The following is a 19392-nucleotide window of genomic DNA, read 5'->3' as shown; positions in this document are numbered from 1 at the left end:
CACAACGGTGGCAGCCAGGAGCCGTGCTCGGCCTGCCTTGTTTGGGAACCTGGCAAGGTCACTTAATCCCTGGCCGGCTGCTCATTTGTCAGAGTAGCACTGTCAGGCACGTACCTGTAACACGTTTTGCATAGGCACTATAGGGGCGGTCCCAAGGCTGGCTTCTTTCCCTGACACCCCCGCCCTCTGAGCAGGAGGCTCTGGGAGAAGGGGCAGGAGAGGTGGCCTGGGCTGCCAGCCTGCTGGAGAGGCCCCTGTGGGGTTTCATCAGAGTCAGCAGTGCCTTTCAGGAAGATTAATCTGGCAGCAGTGGGCAGGGCAGGATTGAGCCAGACTCAGCACCGTGATGACCAGCCAGCTTGTCCAGTGGAGGGTCATTCAAGAGAGTAGCAGTGTCTGGGCACCCCTGGTTCCCGGCAGCTAGGTGAGGCTGGGTGCTGGCAGAGAACCCTGTGGGGGACCACTGGGAAAGGAGAGGGGCATGCCAGTTCCAAGCTGAGCATCCCAACTTGGGGTACCTAAGCCAAGGTTCTTCCTGGTCCTGCAGCCCCATTGTGCGGCATGCCTTCGAGCGGGAGCCGGGCCCACCCACCCGGGCCCACCCACCCGAATAAGACATCTGTTCTGTCGGGGGCCGGTCCACCAGCTGATGTCCTGAGCCTGGCCCCAGGGTCACTCTGGAACTGGCTGTCACCTACCACCAGTGTGCACAGTGAGGCCCGGAGTACCCCCCACCCCAGCCCCGACAAACACAACACAACACACCATGGTAGGAGGCACCCTGTGACACTCTATCGGGTTTTACTGAGTGCTGTCGGGGCACAGGGAGGGGTGGAGCCGAGGCCAGTGTCTCCCTCCATCTCTGGAGCCGGTGCCCCACCAGCTTCCTGCGCAGCCAGCACTGTCACGCCAGCGAGTAGCAGGCTTCCACCCTCTCCCGGTACAGGTGGAGGAACTGCTTGGCCAGAGAGTGGAAAGGGGCTTCATAGCTCTCCATCTCCTTCTGCAGGGGGAAGTGGGAGAAGTGGGCCGGGTTATTATTGTCCCCGGTGAAGGAAGCCCGCTGGCTCGCCCCCCCGCCCCCCCAGAGCCCCTCCAGTTGGCGTCACACCCCTTGGGGGTGGCACATGGCCCCAGCCAGCTGGGTTAGGAGGAGAGGGAGGTTGGGAGCGGTTAAGGTCACTTGTCCGCGGCCTGTCTGTCAGGCTGGGGCTTCAACCTCTCTCGTGAAGTGGATGCAGGAAGTTATAACGAGACTCTTTCTTGCTTAGTTCTAATGGCCCCAAAGGGAAAAGCCACACTGCGGAGGAAAGGCCAGGTAATAAGGGCCCCCACGCCCCACACACCTGGGGCATGAAGAGTGGGGTGGGGGGGGGTAAGACTGGAGGAAGAGCTTCATGTTGTCAGTGTGGCTGCATCTTTTTTGGGGGGTGGGGGTGGCTTGCCCTCACTGCGGGCTCTGCAAGGGTCCCAAAGAAAGCCTGGGACTGGAGGGACCGGAGCCAGCTGTGGCTGGGAAGGATCAGGCCACCAGCCAAGGTCAGGGCTGCCAGAGGTGGCCTGCACTGCCCTGTCCCACTACAAGGCTGTAGCCATTGCTGGGGGCCAGTGGCTGGCCAGGCAGGAGCACCTGTCTGGAACTCCCTGAGAGGGACTTGGCAGCCAGCCGCTAGGAGGGGCGACCTGTGAGCCGCCCCCCACCCGACCACGGGGCCTTGGCCAAGGCACAGCTGCCCTCGTCCACATCCTTCTTGGCTCAGAGCCCCTCAGACGCCAGCCTGGCCTTGTCTGGCCACCGTCCATCTTCATGGTGGCCGGGAGCCCCATGGAGCATCAGGAGCTCTGAAGCTGAACCATGCCTGGTCTTGTGACGGTCACCCAGGGCCGGACGCCCCTTCCCCGGCCAGTGGCCGGCCCCAGGACTGGGTGTCTGAGAAGGGTCAGAGGTTATGGGACCCACCCTGGGTTTCTCTGAGCGGTTGGCGAGGAGGGCAGGCTCTCCATCTGGCCCTGGGTGGTTGGGGCTGGATTTAAATGGTTTGAATGGGCAGGGGAATGTGTTATTTTCACAGCAGCTGCTCAGGCTCAGGCTCTGAAGGTAAAAGGTGCTGGCTTCGCGCTGCTGGGGCAGCGGCTAATGTGTAGGCTGGACAGGAGACCGAGAAAGGCCCCCCAGCCAACTAGACAGGCAAGGCGGCTTTCCCAACGGAAGTGGGCGCCACGGGCCACCAAGTTCAGTGTGTTTTCTTTGCCTGGGGCCCCGGTCCCCGGTAGCACAGGTGGTTAAGTGCTTCAGACCTCCAGCTGAGAGGGCGGTGGGTTGAGCCAGGCCTGGGCAGCTGTGCTTCTTCAAGGCCACAGCTGTGCACACCACTGGAGCGGCTCGCCTCTGCCCACACGGGGGCGCTGTGGCACTCACCTGGCCAGAAGGTAACCAACCCCTGCCAGGTGACCACTGGCGGGCCCTGTTAAAAGTGGCTGCGCCTAGAGTCCAGATGCTCCCTTCCACCGCCGCCCACCGGTTCCAGGAGCAGGCGAAAGGGCACGCATTCAGTGGAGAAGATGACTAGAACTTTCTAGGCAGAGAAATGGCACAACCAAGGAAGTCAGTGGCTAAGATCAGGGGCAGGCAACGCCCGGGGAGGAGTGCTTTGCTGAGTGAGCGGAGCAAGGGGCGGGCTGGCTGGTGGCTGGGCTGTTGATCTGCAGAGTGCCTGAGATTGGCACTCTCAGGCCGGCCAGGCACCTGGTCGTGCTCTGAGCATAATGGAAATGTCTGGCAGCGAAGCGCCACATCACTTGAACGTCTGGTTAAGTGTTGAGTGGAACGCGATGACAGCAGAGGCACGCACACACACTTCCAACTGAATTCTAAAGCTCTTCAAAGCAAGATCTCGGGAAAACGCAGCATAGAGAGTCTGGCATTGGAGCAGGCGTGCCTCAGGCAGGCCCCACGGAGAGCTCTGGAAATAGCGCGTGCAAACGAAAGCATTTTTGCCTGCGTTCTGAGGCTTGCCAATCACGGGCCCCTATTCTGAAAGAACCGACCACCCTCACCTGCACACCATGGAAACCTCTGGAGAGCGGCTGCAGAGAACATGAACGCGAGAGAAGGGAGAGAGACGCAAAGAAGAAGTCTGTGGGAGGCCCGAGCTGGGGCCCCCTTTTAGAAGGCGCTGGATTGGAAGCTGGGCAGTCCTGGTTCTCACCCCCATTAGCTGTGCAACCGGGGCGGGCGACATGACCTCCGGGAGCCTGCTGACCCCCTATCAACAGGGCCAGGCCCAACTGTTCTCCTGGTCATGGGGTCCAATCCGACTCAGACAAGGGCCCCTGGGCGGTCAGAGACAGTCACTTTTTATGGGAGTAGAAAGCCAGGTCTTTCTTCCTCTGGAGTGGTAGGTGGTGTCAGACCGCTGACCTTGCTGTCAGCAGCCTGGTGTGTAACTCGATAGGCCACCGGGGCTCCTGGGTCGGTGGTGAGGGCAATGAAACTGGCAAAGCCTACAGTGGGCCTGTGCCCCTGGCCTCCCCAGGGGCTCATGTGGCTCTTTCGTCAACGTGTGGCTCTGGCACGGCACGTCTTCGCGAGCCTTTCTTTGAGTGGCTTCAGCTGTTTGCTGAAAGGCGTTCCTTTGGGCCTGTGAGGCCTGAACAGCGAGGGGCTGGAGCATCAGGGGGCTGCACCAGCCCTGCCCGGGCCAGCAGGGTGACTGGCTGCTGGAGCAGGCGGTGGCCACATGGGCCTGGCACGGGACCTTGGCTGCGTCTCCAGCCACATTTGGCTATATTTCCTTTTTAATTACAGCTTTCTTAACCGCCCTGCCTGTTGGCAGCAACTCAGAGGGGACTAGTTAACTTTTGCAGTTAATACCGACTACTTAGCCGCAGCCTCCTCCTCCGGCGTAATTTGCACCCGATGCTACCGGGGCCCAGCGGCACTTGAGCGGCATATCAACCCAAGCCCTGGCAGCCAGTAGTGCCTAAGCTGGCGGGCTGGGGCTCCTGTGAATTGTCAAGCGGGCTGGGGGCTACAGGACACTGGGCCAAGGCCTCGTCTCCCATGGGAACCGAGGAAGCAGGGGGCCCAGGGCTGCTGGCAGAAGGGTAGGAGAGCGTGCCACTTGGCTCAGGGCTTAAAAGCCCCACGTGCAGGAGACTGCTCGTGCCCACTTCATTCACGTGGCACAGGGGCGGGGGCTGTGCAAGGCCAGAGAAGCCCTCCCACCAGCTACCCTCATATGCCTCTCCAGAGAGAGCTGTTCCAGTCCTCTCGGTCAGAACAAAACAAAATCGCCACCGAGTCCCACTCACAGCGACCCTGTAGGGCAGGGTCCTGCAGAACTGCCCCTGTGGGCTTCCAAGACTGTAACTCAAGCGTACCCGCACCGCGACAGGGTCGGTACGCTGTTACGTGGTGGTGGGGGGCGGGGTAATTCAATGCTTGACGGGGCAGGCCTGTGAATGGTGTTACGAATCTCCAAATGGCCCCTGACTCGGCTTGTGCGGTCACGGGCGCGGGCAGCTTTTGTCTTTGGGTCCCCGATCTGTCCATCTTCCTGGGCGCCCACGGCCCAGTCTTTCTCCCTCGGAGAAACTTTGCAGTGCATCACTGAATCCGCCATGCCCCCCCACCACTCCCGCCCCCGGGCTCCTTTGATCTAACACACTGTTGCTTGATAATAAAACCCCACGCAATGCCATCGAGGTGATGCGGACTCACGGCAAACCTATGGGGGCAAACTGCCCCCATGAGTTTCCGAGACCGGGACTCTTTACAGGTGTACAAAGCCCTGGCTTTCTCCAACAGAGAGCGGCGGGTGGTTTTGAATGGCTGACCTTGAAGTTCGCAGCCCGACAGGTAACCACTGCACCACCTCCTGCCAATACACCTGCATTCCTTTCTGAGGTTCAGCCTGGCGGAAACACCTGCTGGGTTGTCTCAGGTCTCGGTCTAAGTCAGACGGAGCAGGTTGGGGAGAGCAGCCCTGTGCATGCAGCTCCCCTGACAGCTGCCTGCAGCAGGTGCGGGCCAGGCACTGGGCACTGGGCATGGGGGCAGGGACGGACTTACCACGGATGTCTCAAAGCACTCCAGGCCTTGGCCCAGCGCCCATGCCCGGGCCTGTGCTGCCTCTACTTCGCGTCGGCTGGCCAGGTCGGTTTTGTTCCCCACCAAGACACCTGCCGGGAACGAGCGAGCCAGGGAGCATCCTGGTTAATGGCGAGGCTGGGCAAGCGGCGGGGAGAGGAAAGAGCAGACCCCCTAGTTTGGAGGCCTGGGGAGGCAGGAAGCATCACACAAGATAGGCTTGTTGCCTCTAAGGCTCCTGTGTTGCACCCTCCCCATGCCGTGGGGGTCAGGGGGACAAGGCTGTGCCCCAACACCCTCCTCTCTCTGCTCAGCCTTGCCCCCAGAGTTACCATGTGCCCAGCTGGGCACTTGGGGCTGCAAGCTAGGGGAGCCACACCCCTGCCCCAACTTTCCTGCACACCCCCACTGCAATTCCTAGTGTGTGAGGCTTTAAAGCTAACCCAAGGCTGGGATGCCTGGGGGGCAGGGCTGGGGCCACATCTGCCCCAGTGGATTTCCCTGCCTTCCCAAGGGTCCCTTTCCCTGGTCTGCGATGTGCTGCCCTCGGAAGCCATACAAGGGCCTGCATGCAGAAGGGACAGCAGGGTTGCCCTGGGGCCTGTTTTCCACAAGTGACCACTTGGATGGCAATGCCCTCGATCTCATCTTGAAACTCCCCTCAACCCTGCAGTGGGGGGTGGCATTTATTCCCAGTTTACAGACCCAGAGGCATGTGGCCACTGTACCCCAGTGGCTGACCTGGGGACACAATCTCGGCCATCCCCCTTTAGGCCTGGGACGCCTCCGGCTGGACCCACAGTGAGAAGTCCGGCCGCCCCTGCCCACCGCGCCTACCTGGGAGGAAGATGCCCGGGGCCTGCGCCCGCGCCTTCTCTAGCCACTTGCTGCAGTTGATGAAGGACTGCTTGTTGGTCACGTCGTAGACCAGACAGAGGACGTTGGGGCTCTCCCACTGGGCAGAGGGACAGGGTGGGTGTGTGAGTGCCTTGTGGGCAGAGAGATGCTGGGCGTCCCTGAGGACGCAAGGACACACTCCCTGCCAGAGTCCCCAGCCTGAGACGCCTGGCTCCTTGCACAGTGATTGGCCTGGTCAGAGGCCCACCTCTACCTCAGCACACCCAAACCCACTGCCCTCGAGTCGATGCCAGCTCACACTGAGCCTATAGGACAGGGTGGGGCTGCCCTGCCCCGTGGGTTTCTGAGACTGTTCACAGGAGTAGAAAACCCCGACTTTTTCCCGCGGAACGGCTGGAGGTTTCTAACGGCTGACACTGCAGATTGCAGACCAAAATGGCACCCGGTATTTAAACCACCAGTCTCCAAAGCGCACATTCTTGTTTTCAGCACCGTCCACCTGCACCTGGCAACTTCTGAGACGCCTCTGCCTCCCCGCCTCCAGAGAGGCCCCAGGATGGGCTGGGACTAGGAAGCTGGGAGGCAGGTGTGGGCTGTCACAGCAGGGTAGCAGCCGGCACAGGTCGTGCACACAGTAGGTGCTTTGCAAGCATCACGGATCTATCTACACATGATGGCCTGAGCCACCTCTTGGGCAGAGACCACGATGCTGATGACGATAACAAGGAGGATGGGCAGTTTCAGTCAGAAGGCTGCTCCCAGCGACTGGGGGGTGGGGTGGGGAGTAGGGGCTCAGACAGCTCAGCCTAATGAGCTCATGGGCCCATCAGCTCTTGGGACCTCCCTGGCTAATCCCCCTGGCCCAGCACGCTGGCTCCCAAGTGACTGGGCACCACGCGGGAGGCCAGTGGGATGTCCCCGTGGCAGCCCTGCTGCCCGCAGCCCCAGGGGTGGGCAGGCCGAAGAGTGTGCTTCACTACACTCCTCTGGACCCCTGGATCACTCAGCTGCTACCCGGTGAGAAGTGCCTAGGAAAACAGGCCTGGTGACCTGCTCCCCAGAATCAGCCATTAAAACCCCGTGGAACAAACCCCAGGATCGACGAGGCAACAGACAGCAGGCAGAGTAGGGGTTCCAGGGGAGGCGGGGTTCAGTGGCTGAAGGGGGTGGTGAAGGGGAGGTGATGCCCAGGGGCCCACGTGGAAAAAGAACATTTAGAACCTGATCACAGTGGCAACTATGATTGAATTGTGGAATGATATGATGTACATGTTAATCATAACAGTAAAAGTAGAACCCCCGATAGAGCACAGGTCTAGGCTGACATGTGCCCCGGGGCACTGCGGGCCCAAACTGACCTGATAGCACAGGTTCAGGATTTTATTTCTGGGAACTCCCAGGGGGTGGTGGGGGTTGGGGGGGACAGAACTTGATGATGTCCTATGAGGTAGGTGGAGAGGGGGCTCAGAAGACAGGAGCCCCAGACAGGGAGGGGGTACAGGGCTCTGGAGTCGTCAGCTTCAGGCACACTGACACCTGGCTCGTCCAGAACTGGGGAGGGAGGGCCTCATGCACCAGGCCCCCTCTACTTGCCACCTGGCCACCCGTGCCAAGGCTGGGAGGAGGCCGGGGGTCTTCCTACACATCTGTGCTGCAGTGACCTCTTGAGCCCGCTGCCCACACAGGTACGCTGTGCAAGTGCAGGCGGAGAGGGGCGGGGTCAGGAAAAGGACCCTTCCTCTACTTACCAATTTATCCAGCATTTCGGAAAACAGCTCCTTGCCAGCGGAGTCAAAAATGAAGAGCTCCTAGAATCAGAAAGGCACGTCCTGGGTGGTGGGAAACTCAGGCCATGGAGTCAACACAGGTTTGGGGCTGCCAGGTCAGCAGTTCAAGCCCACCGGCCACTCCATGTGAGAAGGATGAGGCTGTCCATTGTAGTACACAGCTCTCACGCTCACTGCCGTCGAGAGTCCATGCTGACTCACAGTGACCCTGCAGGACAGAGAACTGGCCCGGTGGGTTTCCTAGACTAGCCTCATCTGTCTCCCGGGAGCAGCTGGTGGTGTTGAACTGCTGACCTTCCAGTGAGCAGTCCGACTTGTAGCCAGGTATGGGCCTGGTGGGTGGAGACACTCGGAAATGGGGCAGGGGGTGACAGCTCGAACCACGCAGGGCCAGGGACGACCTTGAATGTGCGAAAACGCTGAAACGGTCAGTGTCAGGTGCACGCCCACTCGGACACAGAGCAACGTGAGCCACCAGCACGGGACACGTGAGTCAAGACTTCAGAGAAAAGCATGTGCAAAGCCCCTCTCTCTGGGGAACCGCAGGCTGGGTGGGGCGGTGGGCTCTCGGGGGTCTCGGGAACCCTGCCTGCACTCGGAAGGGCATCTCAGCCCCCCCTCCGTTCCCTCAGCGCCGTGCAAGCATGCCCCTCTCCTGCCCCCGAGGCAGAATCCCCGGGCACCGGCTGCCTTCCCGGCTGGCAGGGCAGAAGGCTGCACAGGCAGGCGAGCACCCCCGTTTCTGGAAGGTCATGCTGCAACCTGCTTGTCACAATGATTGGTCCATCTTCAAACCACTCTATAGTGAAGGTGGCCGGAGAGCTGGCCCGGGCAGGGTGGTTCACACAGGGCAGTGTGGCCTTGTTTGGGACGGTGGACATGGCCTGACAGAGGGCAGGGTTGACCCGCCCGGCCATGTCCACACCCCTATCTTCTCTAGTCTGACCTCGGCACTGCACCCCTGCCCGGGGCCCCCTCCCCCTCGCTGGCTTGTGAGTCTCAGACCCGACTGGTCCCGAGTCCTTGTTGCAACCCTCCTTACAGTATTGGGGTGCTTACATGGCTTGGAGGTGGACCTTTCTCTTGAAGAATCTGTTGTTAGGAGCTGTCAAGTCACCCCAACCCATAGCAACCCTTAGTGCAACAGGGCGAAGCACTGCCCGGTCCTGCGCCATCCTCCCAAGTGTTCTTATGCCCGTGCCCATTGTTGCAGCCACTGTCCACCCATCTCCCTCAGGGCCTTCTTTATCGATGGCCCTCCACTTTACCAAACATGACGTCCTTCTCCGGGGACTGGTGTCTCCTGACCACGCATCCACTGTACGTGCGGTGGAGCCTCGCCGCCCTTGCCTCTCAGGAGCGCTCTGGCTGCACCAGGCAGGACGTGGACACTGGCAGCTTGCACACCAACGAGTATCCACAGGGACCCGGGGAAGAACCTTGGTAGCAGCTACTGGTTCCCGGAGGGCCAGGCCCGGCTAGTCTTCCAATACTCGGCCCCTCCCTGGGAAGCCCACCTATCCACCCCACCCCCACCACCCCCGGACTCCATGGTGTCATGTCAAAGGCTCAGCCTCATTTCTGAAGGTCCTCCTGCCGCCCCACCCTGGGCCCAAGCCCAGCACACTCACCACACTGTCGCCCGTGTCCGGGACTGGAACCGTTTTCACCACCAAATCCACGCCCGTGGTCTGCCAGGGAAAACCAAGAGCATACACATCAGGGGGCCTGGTGGGGCGGGTGCACAGGAGAGCACAGGGAACCCCGGGCCTCTGTGTCCGTGTAGCATACTCACTTCTGGAGAGACAAGTTGGGAGGCACCACCTCCCTCACTGCACCCCGTCCACGGACCACATCGGGGCTCCAGTCGGGGGGATCCATAGATGGCCCGTGCAGCTCCCAGGGAATGCCCTCCCAGGTGGTCTCAGCCCCCGCCATGGTGGGCCCCCAGCTCACCAGCGTGTAGTTCTTCTGGAAATGGGCCCCATCGCTGCGGAAGATCTGTGCCAGGGCGGTCTTGCCCACGGTTGGGTCCCCTGGGGGGAGGAAGAGAACACGACCTTGGTCCTGGTGGGCCGTGAGAGCCTCTGGGACAGAACGGCAGCCTAGAGGCCAGGCCGGAGCGCCAGCTTCCAGGGGAGGCCTCCTTGCCCTGGGGGGCGGTGTGTGCGTGGGCGCGCGGCAGCCTCTGAGGACACCGGCCGGCCATGGTGGCCTGAGCTGCCAGGCTAATCCTTCCATCAGGAAGAATCGACCGTGGAGATGACCAGAGCTTACCGGGGGCATCAGAGTACCAGAAACCGAGCCTGCTGGCCGCCGAGCCTGGAGCACACCTGCTTAAACCCAGATTGAGCCTCCAGTGTCACAGGTGAAGAGGTGGGGCAGCCTCTGGGACCAGCTGAGCCAGTCTGAGTGTGGTTTCCGCCAGAAAACTTATTATTACTACTATTTTGCAGGGGTGGGAGTAGGGGAGAGGGGAGGTGAGGAGTGCTTCTTGATCTGCCTTTCTGGGAAGCAAGTAGGTGGATGCTGGCTTCACCATGCTGAAGCCCACCGCTGCGTGGGGGTGGGGGGTGTCTCTTACACTCATGCCTTGTCCCTCTGGGGCCCTTGCTGCCAATGCACCCCTGCAATCATCTCCTCTGAGCTCCCCCACCTCCCAGTGTGCTTCTCAGAGGTCCTTGGTCCCTGTACCTGCTGGGGAACGCCCGGCCCAATAAGGCCCTCGTCACCTCCAGTACCAGCTAACCTCACCCACCTCGCCACAGGCCAGCACTTCCCGCCTAACAGGAGGGCTGCGTATGTGCAAGGGTTAACCAAATCCAGCAGGCCAATTTTTAAGCTCTTTATTTTATATGGTCCACTGGTGTGATCAGTATCAGTATTCAAATGGACCTTGGGAGGACCAAGGTCCCCCGTCCCCTCCTCTAGCCCATACGTTTCCCAAATTATTTGACCTACATCTACCTTTTCAGGGGAAGAAAAAAAATTACAAATAAAAACATTTGTACTATAGCCTATATAACCCAGGAAAACGTATCAGTAATCTGCTTTCCCAATCCCCACCAGGGTTCCAGCATCCCTGGGCAGGGGGTACTGCCCATCTGGGAAACACGGCTCTGAAGGGTCCCGAGGCTGGTGTGGTAGCGGGCTGATTGCATGTCAGCTTGCATTTTGTATGGAAGTGCAGGGGTGGAGCCCAACCTGACAACCTTGAGAGTGTGGCCTCTCCGCCTGCCTCCAGGGATGGCCCTGGTGGACTGCCTGACCCGGAGAGCTGTTGGCCCCTGCCACATTTCCGTTGAACGTGGAGCCACACCACTCTGTGCCCGCCGGCCTGTGGTCCCCTGCTTCCTGCTCCCCTTTCTGAAGAGGGCCTGCCTGGCATCACACTTACGCCCTTGAGTTGGACTGGCCTGGGGTGTCTTATTGCTAGGAAATTCCTTCTGGATGTGCGGTTCCATTTGGCACACAGTTGAGGGAGGTTGGTTTTGTCTTTCTAGAGCAGTGGTTCTCAACCTGTGGGTCGCGACCCCTTGGGGGGTGGGGGATGTCGAATGACCCTTTCATGGGGGTCGCCCGATTCATCACAGTAGCAAAATGACAGTGATGAAGTAGCAACGAAGATATTGTTATGGTTGGGGGGGGGTCACCGCCACACAAGGAACTGTATGAAAGGGTCCTGGCATGAGGAAAGTTGAGAACCACTGTCTCAATGGGAGCAGACTGCCTCATCTTTCTCTGGAGGAGTGACTGGGTGGTTCGAACCACCAACCTTGAGGACAGCAGCCAACACCTAGTGCTCCGGGGCTCCTTTTTCACCTCGTACTTTAGTGCCTCCCCCAGAACCCAAGGGTTAGGCCACTGTCTTCAAGGCCTGAACTTTCAGAGCGCGATTTGACTTGGGCTGCTCCTGGGCCTCTCCTTGCTCCCTGTGCTCTGTCGTGGTGTTGATCCCAACTGGGGCCATGCCGGGACGGAGTGGGGGCCCTGCTCCCTGAGTTTCCGAGGCTGCACATTTCACAGGAGCAGCCTGTCTCATCTTTGTGTGTGGGGGGGGGTGTCTGAACAGCCCGTGTTCTGGGCAGCTGAGAGTTTCACCATGGTGCCCACCGGGCTCCTCCGAGCGCTTCCCACCTTGCCACCTGTGGCTTAGCCTCCATTGGATGCAGTCCCTGGGGGGACTTGCTCTGACCTGCTCCCCCTGAGGGTTCTCTCTCTCACCTCAGGGTCCTCTGCGCAGTGCCCCTCATGCTGTGGCCCTGCGCCTGGCATCCTGGTGCAGTTCTGCGTCTCTGCAGGGCACTTGGCTCCCCTCCTTGCCTTCTCAGCTCACGTTTTCCCATTCTGACATTATCCCACCTACAAGCTTCTCTTGAAAACCATGCTGTGGCTACCCGAGCTATTATGGGCTGCAAAGCCCTCTGGGACCAAGGGAGCTGTCCCCTATCACACTCGTTCTTGCCCACATCTCCGCCCACAAGGAGACATTTCACCTTTTTTTGAAGCAAGGAAGCCACTTGTCTGTACACTTGAGTTTTCCCCATAGCCCTGTCCTTGTAAGCTGTGTTCAACATCAAAACAGTTTCTGCGGCATTTTTCCCGAGCAGGAAACAGAATGTCACAGCTGCATACTGTTCTCTTAAACCGGCCATCCCAAACAATGAGGTTTGAGCAAAACTGCTTTCTCGAAAAAATTCACCGTGAACAGAGAGAACCTTCCCAGGCGACGCCACTGGGTGCACTGACTCGGAGGAGTTGCTCAATGCTCGCCTAGCTAGTGGGAAAGATGCGCATCACGAAAGCTCCGCTCTGCCCCAGGACAATTCTGGTTTGTTTTGGGTACCCTCGTAAACCACCAGTTGTTCCTCAGGAGAACGGTGAGGGAGGCTTTCTACTCCTGCAAGGTGTCACGGCCTCGGGCCCTCACAGCAGCAGTTCTGCCCTGTCCTACAGGGTCACCGAGTTGGAAGGGACTTGATGGCAGTGAGTGAGGTTTAAGCACCTTCAGAAGCAGGCTGCTGGGGCTTTTCTCCTGCAGAGCACCTAGTGGATTTTGAACTGCCCACCTTCCTGTGAGCAGCTGAGCTCTTAACTGTGATGCCCCTGGGCTCCTGCATCCGGGGTTGGTAGTGGTTAGGTGCCACTGAATCCGTTCTGACCCAAAGCGACCCTGTGTCCAACAGAAGGACTACTACCCGATTCTGCACCATCTTCACAACTGTTCCTATACCTCCACCTGTCTCCTCTTTTTCGCTGCCCCCACCCCCACTTTACCAAGCATGACGTTCTTTTCCAGGGTTTGTCTCTGCTGACATGTCCGGAGTATGCTAAGTCAAAGTCTTTCCACCCTTGCCTCTAAGAGCACTCTGGCTGTACTTTTTCCGAAACATCTGTCTGTCCTTTCAGCAGTGCACGGTACTTTAAATATTCCTCTCCAGCACCGCAATTCAAATGCATCGATTCTTCTTCGGGCTTCCTTATTCAGCATCCAACGTCCACATGCATATGAGGCGATGGAGGATACCGTGGCCTGAGTCAGGCCCACCTAAGTCCTCAAAGGAACACCCTTGCTCTTCAACACTCCAAAGTGGTCTTATGCAGTGGATTTACCTAATGCATCCAGGGGTAGATCACCCAATACACCAGGTAAGCAGGGGCTTGATTGTGCTTATTGACTCCTCAGCTGTGAACAATTCCACCTGGGCTTCATTACATCTTTAATGTGAAAAACAGAAAGAAAAAAAAACTTCACCAGGGAGTAGTAAGCACATGTCAGCCTGTGCTTACCTTGCTGACTGGGTGCTCTGACACTGACCCCGTCCCAGTGTCCCTCGTTATCCAGGGTGCCACTCCCCAGCTTCTCTGTGTATCGAGTGGGGGGGGTGTTTCCATGGGCATGTTGACCCTCACCCAAACTTGGGTCTGCAGTGGGGTCCTCATGCCTGGTCACCCAGATGCCCTGCTCCATGCCTGCTGTCACCAGCCTTCTCCAGGACCTGGATTTCACCTCCGACCATCCCTGGGCCCTCTCAACATCCACTGTGCCCCTCTGTTCTATATCCGGCCTTCTCGGCTCCGCGCTGCAATACCAGACCCGAGTTCTGCAGACCCACGTTCTGTCTTGCCAGGCATTTCTTGTCTTCTAGCCCGCTTTCTAAGGTGGCCCGGTGGTGCTGTCGGGTGCACCCGGGACTGCCAGCCTCAAGGTGGGTGGTTCCATTAACCTCAAGTTGATGGTAATGGGGTTTGGGGTAAGCCTGCTACTAGCCAAAGGGTGGGCAGTTTGACACCTCACACCACACCGCTGCCAGGAAGCACCTCGTTAGAGTCCTGGTGATCTGTTTCTAAAGGATTACAACCTGTGGAGTAGTTCTACCCTGCACCCATGCGTCGCCGTGGGTCAAAATAAAATGTGACCACCACCACAATCCCTGCCATCAGGGGGTGGGGTGGGGTTCCGGGAAGTCCCCTAAGCAATGGCTAGCAAAGTCCTTGGTGGCCCCACTATGGGAAGGGCCTGGTGGCGCAAGCAGGTGGTTACGGGCTCAGCCACCAACTTGAACCATCCCAGAAGCAGCTCAGAAGTACGGCCTGGCAATCTGCTTCTGAAAAGTCCCAGGCCCGCAACGCAGCGCACACGAGTGAACTAGTCCATACCAAGGGCAAGTGGGGGCTTGAGGTCGGGGCAAATGGTTTCATGGGCCCACGGTTCCGATTTGCTCAGCCTGAGTTCTTCCCGCGCATCTGCTCCAGCGATGGGGAATGATAGGGCGCAGGGGGTCGCACGTGCGAGGGCCAGGAGAGAATTCCCCCGCACCTACTGAAACCGACGCTATCAGAGATTGCATTAGCTCACGTCTGGGAGCAGAAAGGGGAGAGGAGGAGAGACAAGAAAGTGAAAGAAGAAGAAAAAAACCTCTCGACTCAGGGCTCCGGTGTTGACTGCAGGTTTTCACACTCACCTGCCAGGATGCATTTGGCGGCCAGCTTCACCATGGCAACCAACCACCGCCACCAACCACACCCCGCAGGCGCGGCCGGGGTAGCTTCGGAGGCCCTGGGCCAGCCAGGGAAAGGACAGGGCTAGGACTAGCTCTTCAGGGGCCGGGGACCGCGGGCGGGCACGGGGATGGGGTGCAGGAGGGAGCGAATAGTGGACACTAGTCCCGCAGGCAGAGCTCCAGGGTCCAGTTCAAAGCTTTGGAAGGCAGCCTGAAAGGTGCACGCGAAGCGACGCAACTGCCGCCCCAGTCCAGTCTCTCAGGTCCAGCACAGACAGTCCAGCGAGGAAGGGCCACCAGCCACCACTCTTGTCTCAAGCACAGCGGCTGGACGCGCTCACCAGGCAACCATCTTCCCTACCCCGCCTCTTCCCACCCTTTCTGAACTTTGATTGGCTACTACCAAGAGTCCACGCCCACACAGGTCTCTCAGCCAGCCAATGGTGAGAAGAGGGCGGGGCTTAGAGCCATTCCTGTAAGGCAATTGGGTGCAATATCTGCTCTTCAACCATCCATCTTGGCAAATGGTTACAGAGGAAGTGTCAATCATTGCTGTCTCCCACCCTCGCTCTCCGGAAAGTCCAGGGGAAAGATCCGCCAAGGTCGCCTAGGCTGGCCGAGAAGTGATCAAACGGGCTTGGGGATTGGCCAGCGGCTGGCCGGCACCATCTTTGGGTGGTAGGGGTTGTTGCACCCCACGCACCCCCTCTTCCTCCGGGAGTGGGTTCGCCCAGGAGGGTGCTGGCGCGCCCACTGGCTGTAGTATGGCGCCTGCGCAGTAGATGAGGCTGCAGTTGCTAAAGTCGGACTTTGGAACGTTTTTGATTTCAGAAGGGTTTTTGCTGCTTCCCCAGTTCCCAAATCGCGAGGATCGCGTCCCTAAGGAGTCTCAGGAAATCCAGCCCTTGTTCTGCACACCTCGAAGAAATCTCACTTTATAACCGAACCGCACCAAACTCACTGCCTCTGAGTCAGTTCCGACTCAGCGAACTATGTAGAACAGAATCTTATGTTTGAGTTCATTGTTTTAGCCACTGTGTCAATCCATCTTATTGAGAGACTTCCTCTTTTTCGCTGCCCTTCCACTTCCCCAAGCATGGTGTCCTTCTCCAGGGACTGGCCTGTCCTGATAACATATCCAAATATGTAAGACAAAGCCTTGCCATCCTTGTCTGTAAGCCTAGCACTCTGGCCTTACTTCTTCCAGTACAGACGTTTGTCCTTTCCATGGTCAATACTTCAATATTCTTCTCCAGCACCACAATTCAGCTACATCTATTCATCTTCAGGTTTCCATATTCAATGTCCAGCTTTCATATGCACATGTGGTGATTGAAAATGCCACCTCAAAGTGACACCCTTCCTTTTGACCACTTTAGAGAGGACTTGTGCAGATGTACCCCCCGCAATGCGTCATTTGATCTCTGGACTGCTGCATCCATGAGCACTGAGTGTGGATCCAAGCAAGATGCAATCCTTGACAACTTCAACCTTTTCTCCGTTTATCAGGCGGCCCTGTATGGCTGAAGAACTGTCCCTGTGAATTTCTGAAACAAAACCTTTGAAGAAGTGGGAAGTCGTATCATTCTCTTCAAAGGCAGCTGGTGCGTTCGAACTGCTGACCTTGTGGTTAGCTGCCCAATGTATAACCCAGCGAGTCTAGAGGGCTCTTGATAATCCACACTCCCTCCATCAAGTTGATTCTGACTCATTGCAACCCTACAGAACAATGTAGAACCAACCCACGGGGTTTCAGAGACTGGGGTGCTTTACAGGAGCTAGACAGCCTCATCTTTCTTTGGTAGAGCAGCTGGTGAATTCGAACTGCTGACCTTGCTATTGCTTAACCTGCTGCATCACCAGGGCTCCTTTATACCCCCTAGCAACCTTATAAAGATCAGTACAAAATAAGACCCCACTGCCATTGTGTTGGGCCGGGCTGTCTATAGAAAGAAACCAGTGATATGCATATCTATGTACAAGAAAGAACTTTATATTCAAAAGCAACTTTGACCCAGCCGAGTTCAACTCAAGTCCGCAGATCGGATTCTAGCTGGTCCTCTTTGGTGGACTCATGGAGCCGCAAGCTGATCCTGCCAGGAGGTGAAGCAGGGAGATCACAAGCCAGTGGGTGCAGAGTCACGTGGGCCCAAGGTCTGTGGAAGCTTCACAGGGTACTGACAGCTCTCGGGGTTGGGCGGCCCACAGGAGGCCACCCCTGGAGGCAGACACAGAGTCCCAGTGAAGTCCCAGGGAGGAGGAAGGCAGAGTGGCAGAGAGAAGCAGTTCCCAGAATCCTTCACTCTCTTTCAAAAGGCCACACCCCCAAGGGGGTGTCATTCAGTTACCACTTGACTGACGGACTTCACTCCACCCATAGCCAGGAGTGTCTCATGGACATACAATCATCCAACTCCCATAGACGGCGAGTCCAGTTGGGCTCCTAGTGACTCTGTATAGGGTTTCCAAGATCTAAGCACTCCTGGAGCTGACAGCTGATGGATTTGAACAGCAGACCTTGTGCTTAGTGGTCCCATGCCTAAACCACAGCACCACCAGGCTTCTCCCAAGAGATCTTACAGATGTTTTTTGAGTGATCATAAATTATACTCTATATCAGTACATTTTACACACAGATTACCCCCAAATAACCAGTTTCATTTTTATTTATTTTGGATGGGCTGTGCTTTTTTTTAAAAAATCATTTTATTGAGGGTTCTTACATCTCTTATCACAATCCACACATCCATCCACTGTGTCAAGCACATTTGTACTTATATTTCCATCATCATTTTCAAAACATTTTCTTTCTACAAGATACACACGTCTTATGTGAACTTTAAAATGAAAAACCCAAACTCATTGCCAACTAGTTGATCCGACTATCGCAGCCCCATAGGGTAGAGGATTTCTGAGGCTGTAAGTTTTCCAGAAGCAGCCTCATCTTTCTGTGGCAGAGCAACTGGTGGATTTGAACTGCTGATCTTTTGGTTGGCAGCCCCACACATAACTTACTGCGCCACCAAGGAGCAGACAAAAGCAACTTGGATGAGGGTGAGCTGCTGGACTTGAATTGGAAGTCATACTCTGTGGCGCCCTGGTGGATTAGTGGTTACACATTGGTCTGCGAATCTTGAGGTCATCGGTTCAAAACCGCCACCTAGCTCTGAGGGAGAAAGGTGGGTCTTTCTTGTCCCATAAAGAATAACAGGCTCAGAAACCTTGTCCCATAGGGTCTTCCATGAGTCAGGATCAACTCGATGGCAGTGAGTTTGGTTTTTGGGTTTTCTGTGGACCTCAGACTGCATACCAGGTACAGCATAAAAGTCCTTGACTGCCCAACCTGTGGTCGAGGATATGCATAGCCCTTAATCAAAGCCTAGTAGATATCTGTCCACTTCTTGGGGGCTCCCTCATCCTGGCCTAGGCTGGTCACCTCACCCTGAGCCCAGTTCCTCCTCTTTAAAGACTGACCCTAATGCAGCTCCCTTCCTTGAGTGAGGACTGAAGGAGGGGAGGGTGGGAATGCCTGGGCTGGAGCAGGTCTTCAATCAACAGCAGTGAGTGTGGGAACAAGAAGAGGTGTACCTCTCCCTTGGTCTTCAGGGTCTGTCTACGAAACCAGACCCACCCACGGCTACCTGAGTCGATTCTGACCCCTAGTGACCCTCTATTGTGGCCGGGCCCTCCCCCTTCCTTCTCAGGCGTCCCTGACTGGAGCCGATGGGCAATATGCCCGGCTGCAAGTCTATAGGTTTGTGGGAGGAGTCCACCCAGACTTGTCTGGTCACCGGGAAAAAGGCCTGGCGATCTCCTGCAGAAAGGTCAGCTGTTGAAACCCCCAGGGAGCCCAGCTGTGCCCATGCGGGGTTGCTGGGAGGCAGAATCGACCCCGTGGGCTTGGTGGTTCCTCCGGCTGAAGCAGAGAGGGCAGAGCGGATCTTCCTTGTGCAGTGATACGTCCTCACCCACTCAGCCCTCAGTGCCTGGAACGTTCTCTATGTTCTGTGCTCTCGTGTGGCCGCCAGCCTTGTGCAGGGTGTGATCACACACACGCACACACACACACATGGCTAATGTACTCTGCTAATGGGTGTCAAGGCTATAATCCTGACTTCTGAGCAAAGCTCAATTCGAGTTGTCCAGAACAGGGGCCTGCAAAGTTTTCAGATGGAAACTTTGTCCACTCCTGTCCTTCCCAAGTTAAACACTGTTCAAGAGCCACAAATAGATTCTTACAAACAGGTGCAATTGCCGTTATCTGAATAATAGCCTGGAACAATGTTCTGCTTTACAACACGGAAAGTGGTGCGGTTTGCCGACCCCCGGTTGAAAATGTTCTCTGCTCGGGATTCATCCCTGGGCTCACCGAAGGCCCCTCCTCCATACCCGGGCCTGGTGGGCTTCCTTAGAGAGCTCGCTGGAGTCTGTTGCAGACACCTCAGGCCTGAGTGAGTCACAACACCATCTCCTGCTCTCCCTGCACCCTCCATCCTCTCCTGCTCCCCGTGACCCCATTCATGAATCCCTTCAGAGGCCCCCTCTGTGTGGAGTCACCCTCTAGAAGCTCGCCCCCATCCCACCTGCCCAGGAGCAGAGACACAGAGATGGGGGCAGCTGGAGTTGGTGTCCTTGAACCTCAGTTTGCCCA

At 57.5% G+C, this 19392-nt stretch overlaps 1 protein-coding gene across 1 annotated transcript; it reads right to left on the bottom strand.

The window, feature by feature from the left end:
* Positions 1 to 770: 770 nt before the first annotated feature.
* On the bottom strand, positions 771 to 15108 carry IFT27 (intraflagellar transport 27). The gene is made up of 7 exons (XM_075552689.1): positions 14703 to 15108; positions 9694 to 9773; positions 9369 to 9428; positions 7699 to 7758; positions 5930 to 6047; positions 5075 to 5184; positions 771 to 1003 (listed from the first exon to the last, which is right to left on the bottom strand). Exons 1-7 carry the CDS (start codon positions 14734 to 14736, stop codon positions 905 to 907), a joined length of 561 nt encoding a protein of 186 aa, XP_075408804.1. The 5' UTR covers positions 14737 to 15108; the 3' UTR covers positions 771 to 904.
* Between the last annotated feature and the right edge of the window lie 4284 nt (positions 15109 to 19392).

The sequence above is a fragment of the Tenrec ecaudatus genome, chromosome 6, assembly GCF_050624435.1.
Source record: "Tenrec ecaudatus isolate mTenEca1 chromosome 6, mTenEca1.hap1, whole genome shotgun sequence".
NCBI lineage: Eukaryota > Metazoa > Chordata > Mammalia > Afrosoricida > Tenrecidae > Tenrec > Tenrec ecaudatus.
The sequence above is the reverse complement of the archived record's forward strand: the minus strand, read 5'-3'. Positions and strand labels throughout refer to the sequence as shown.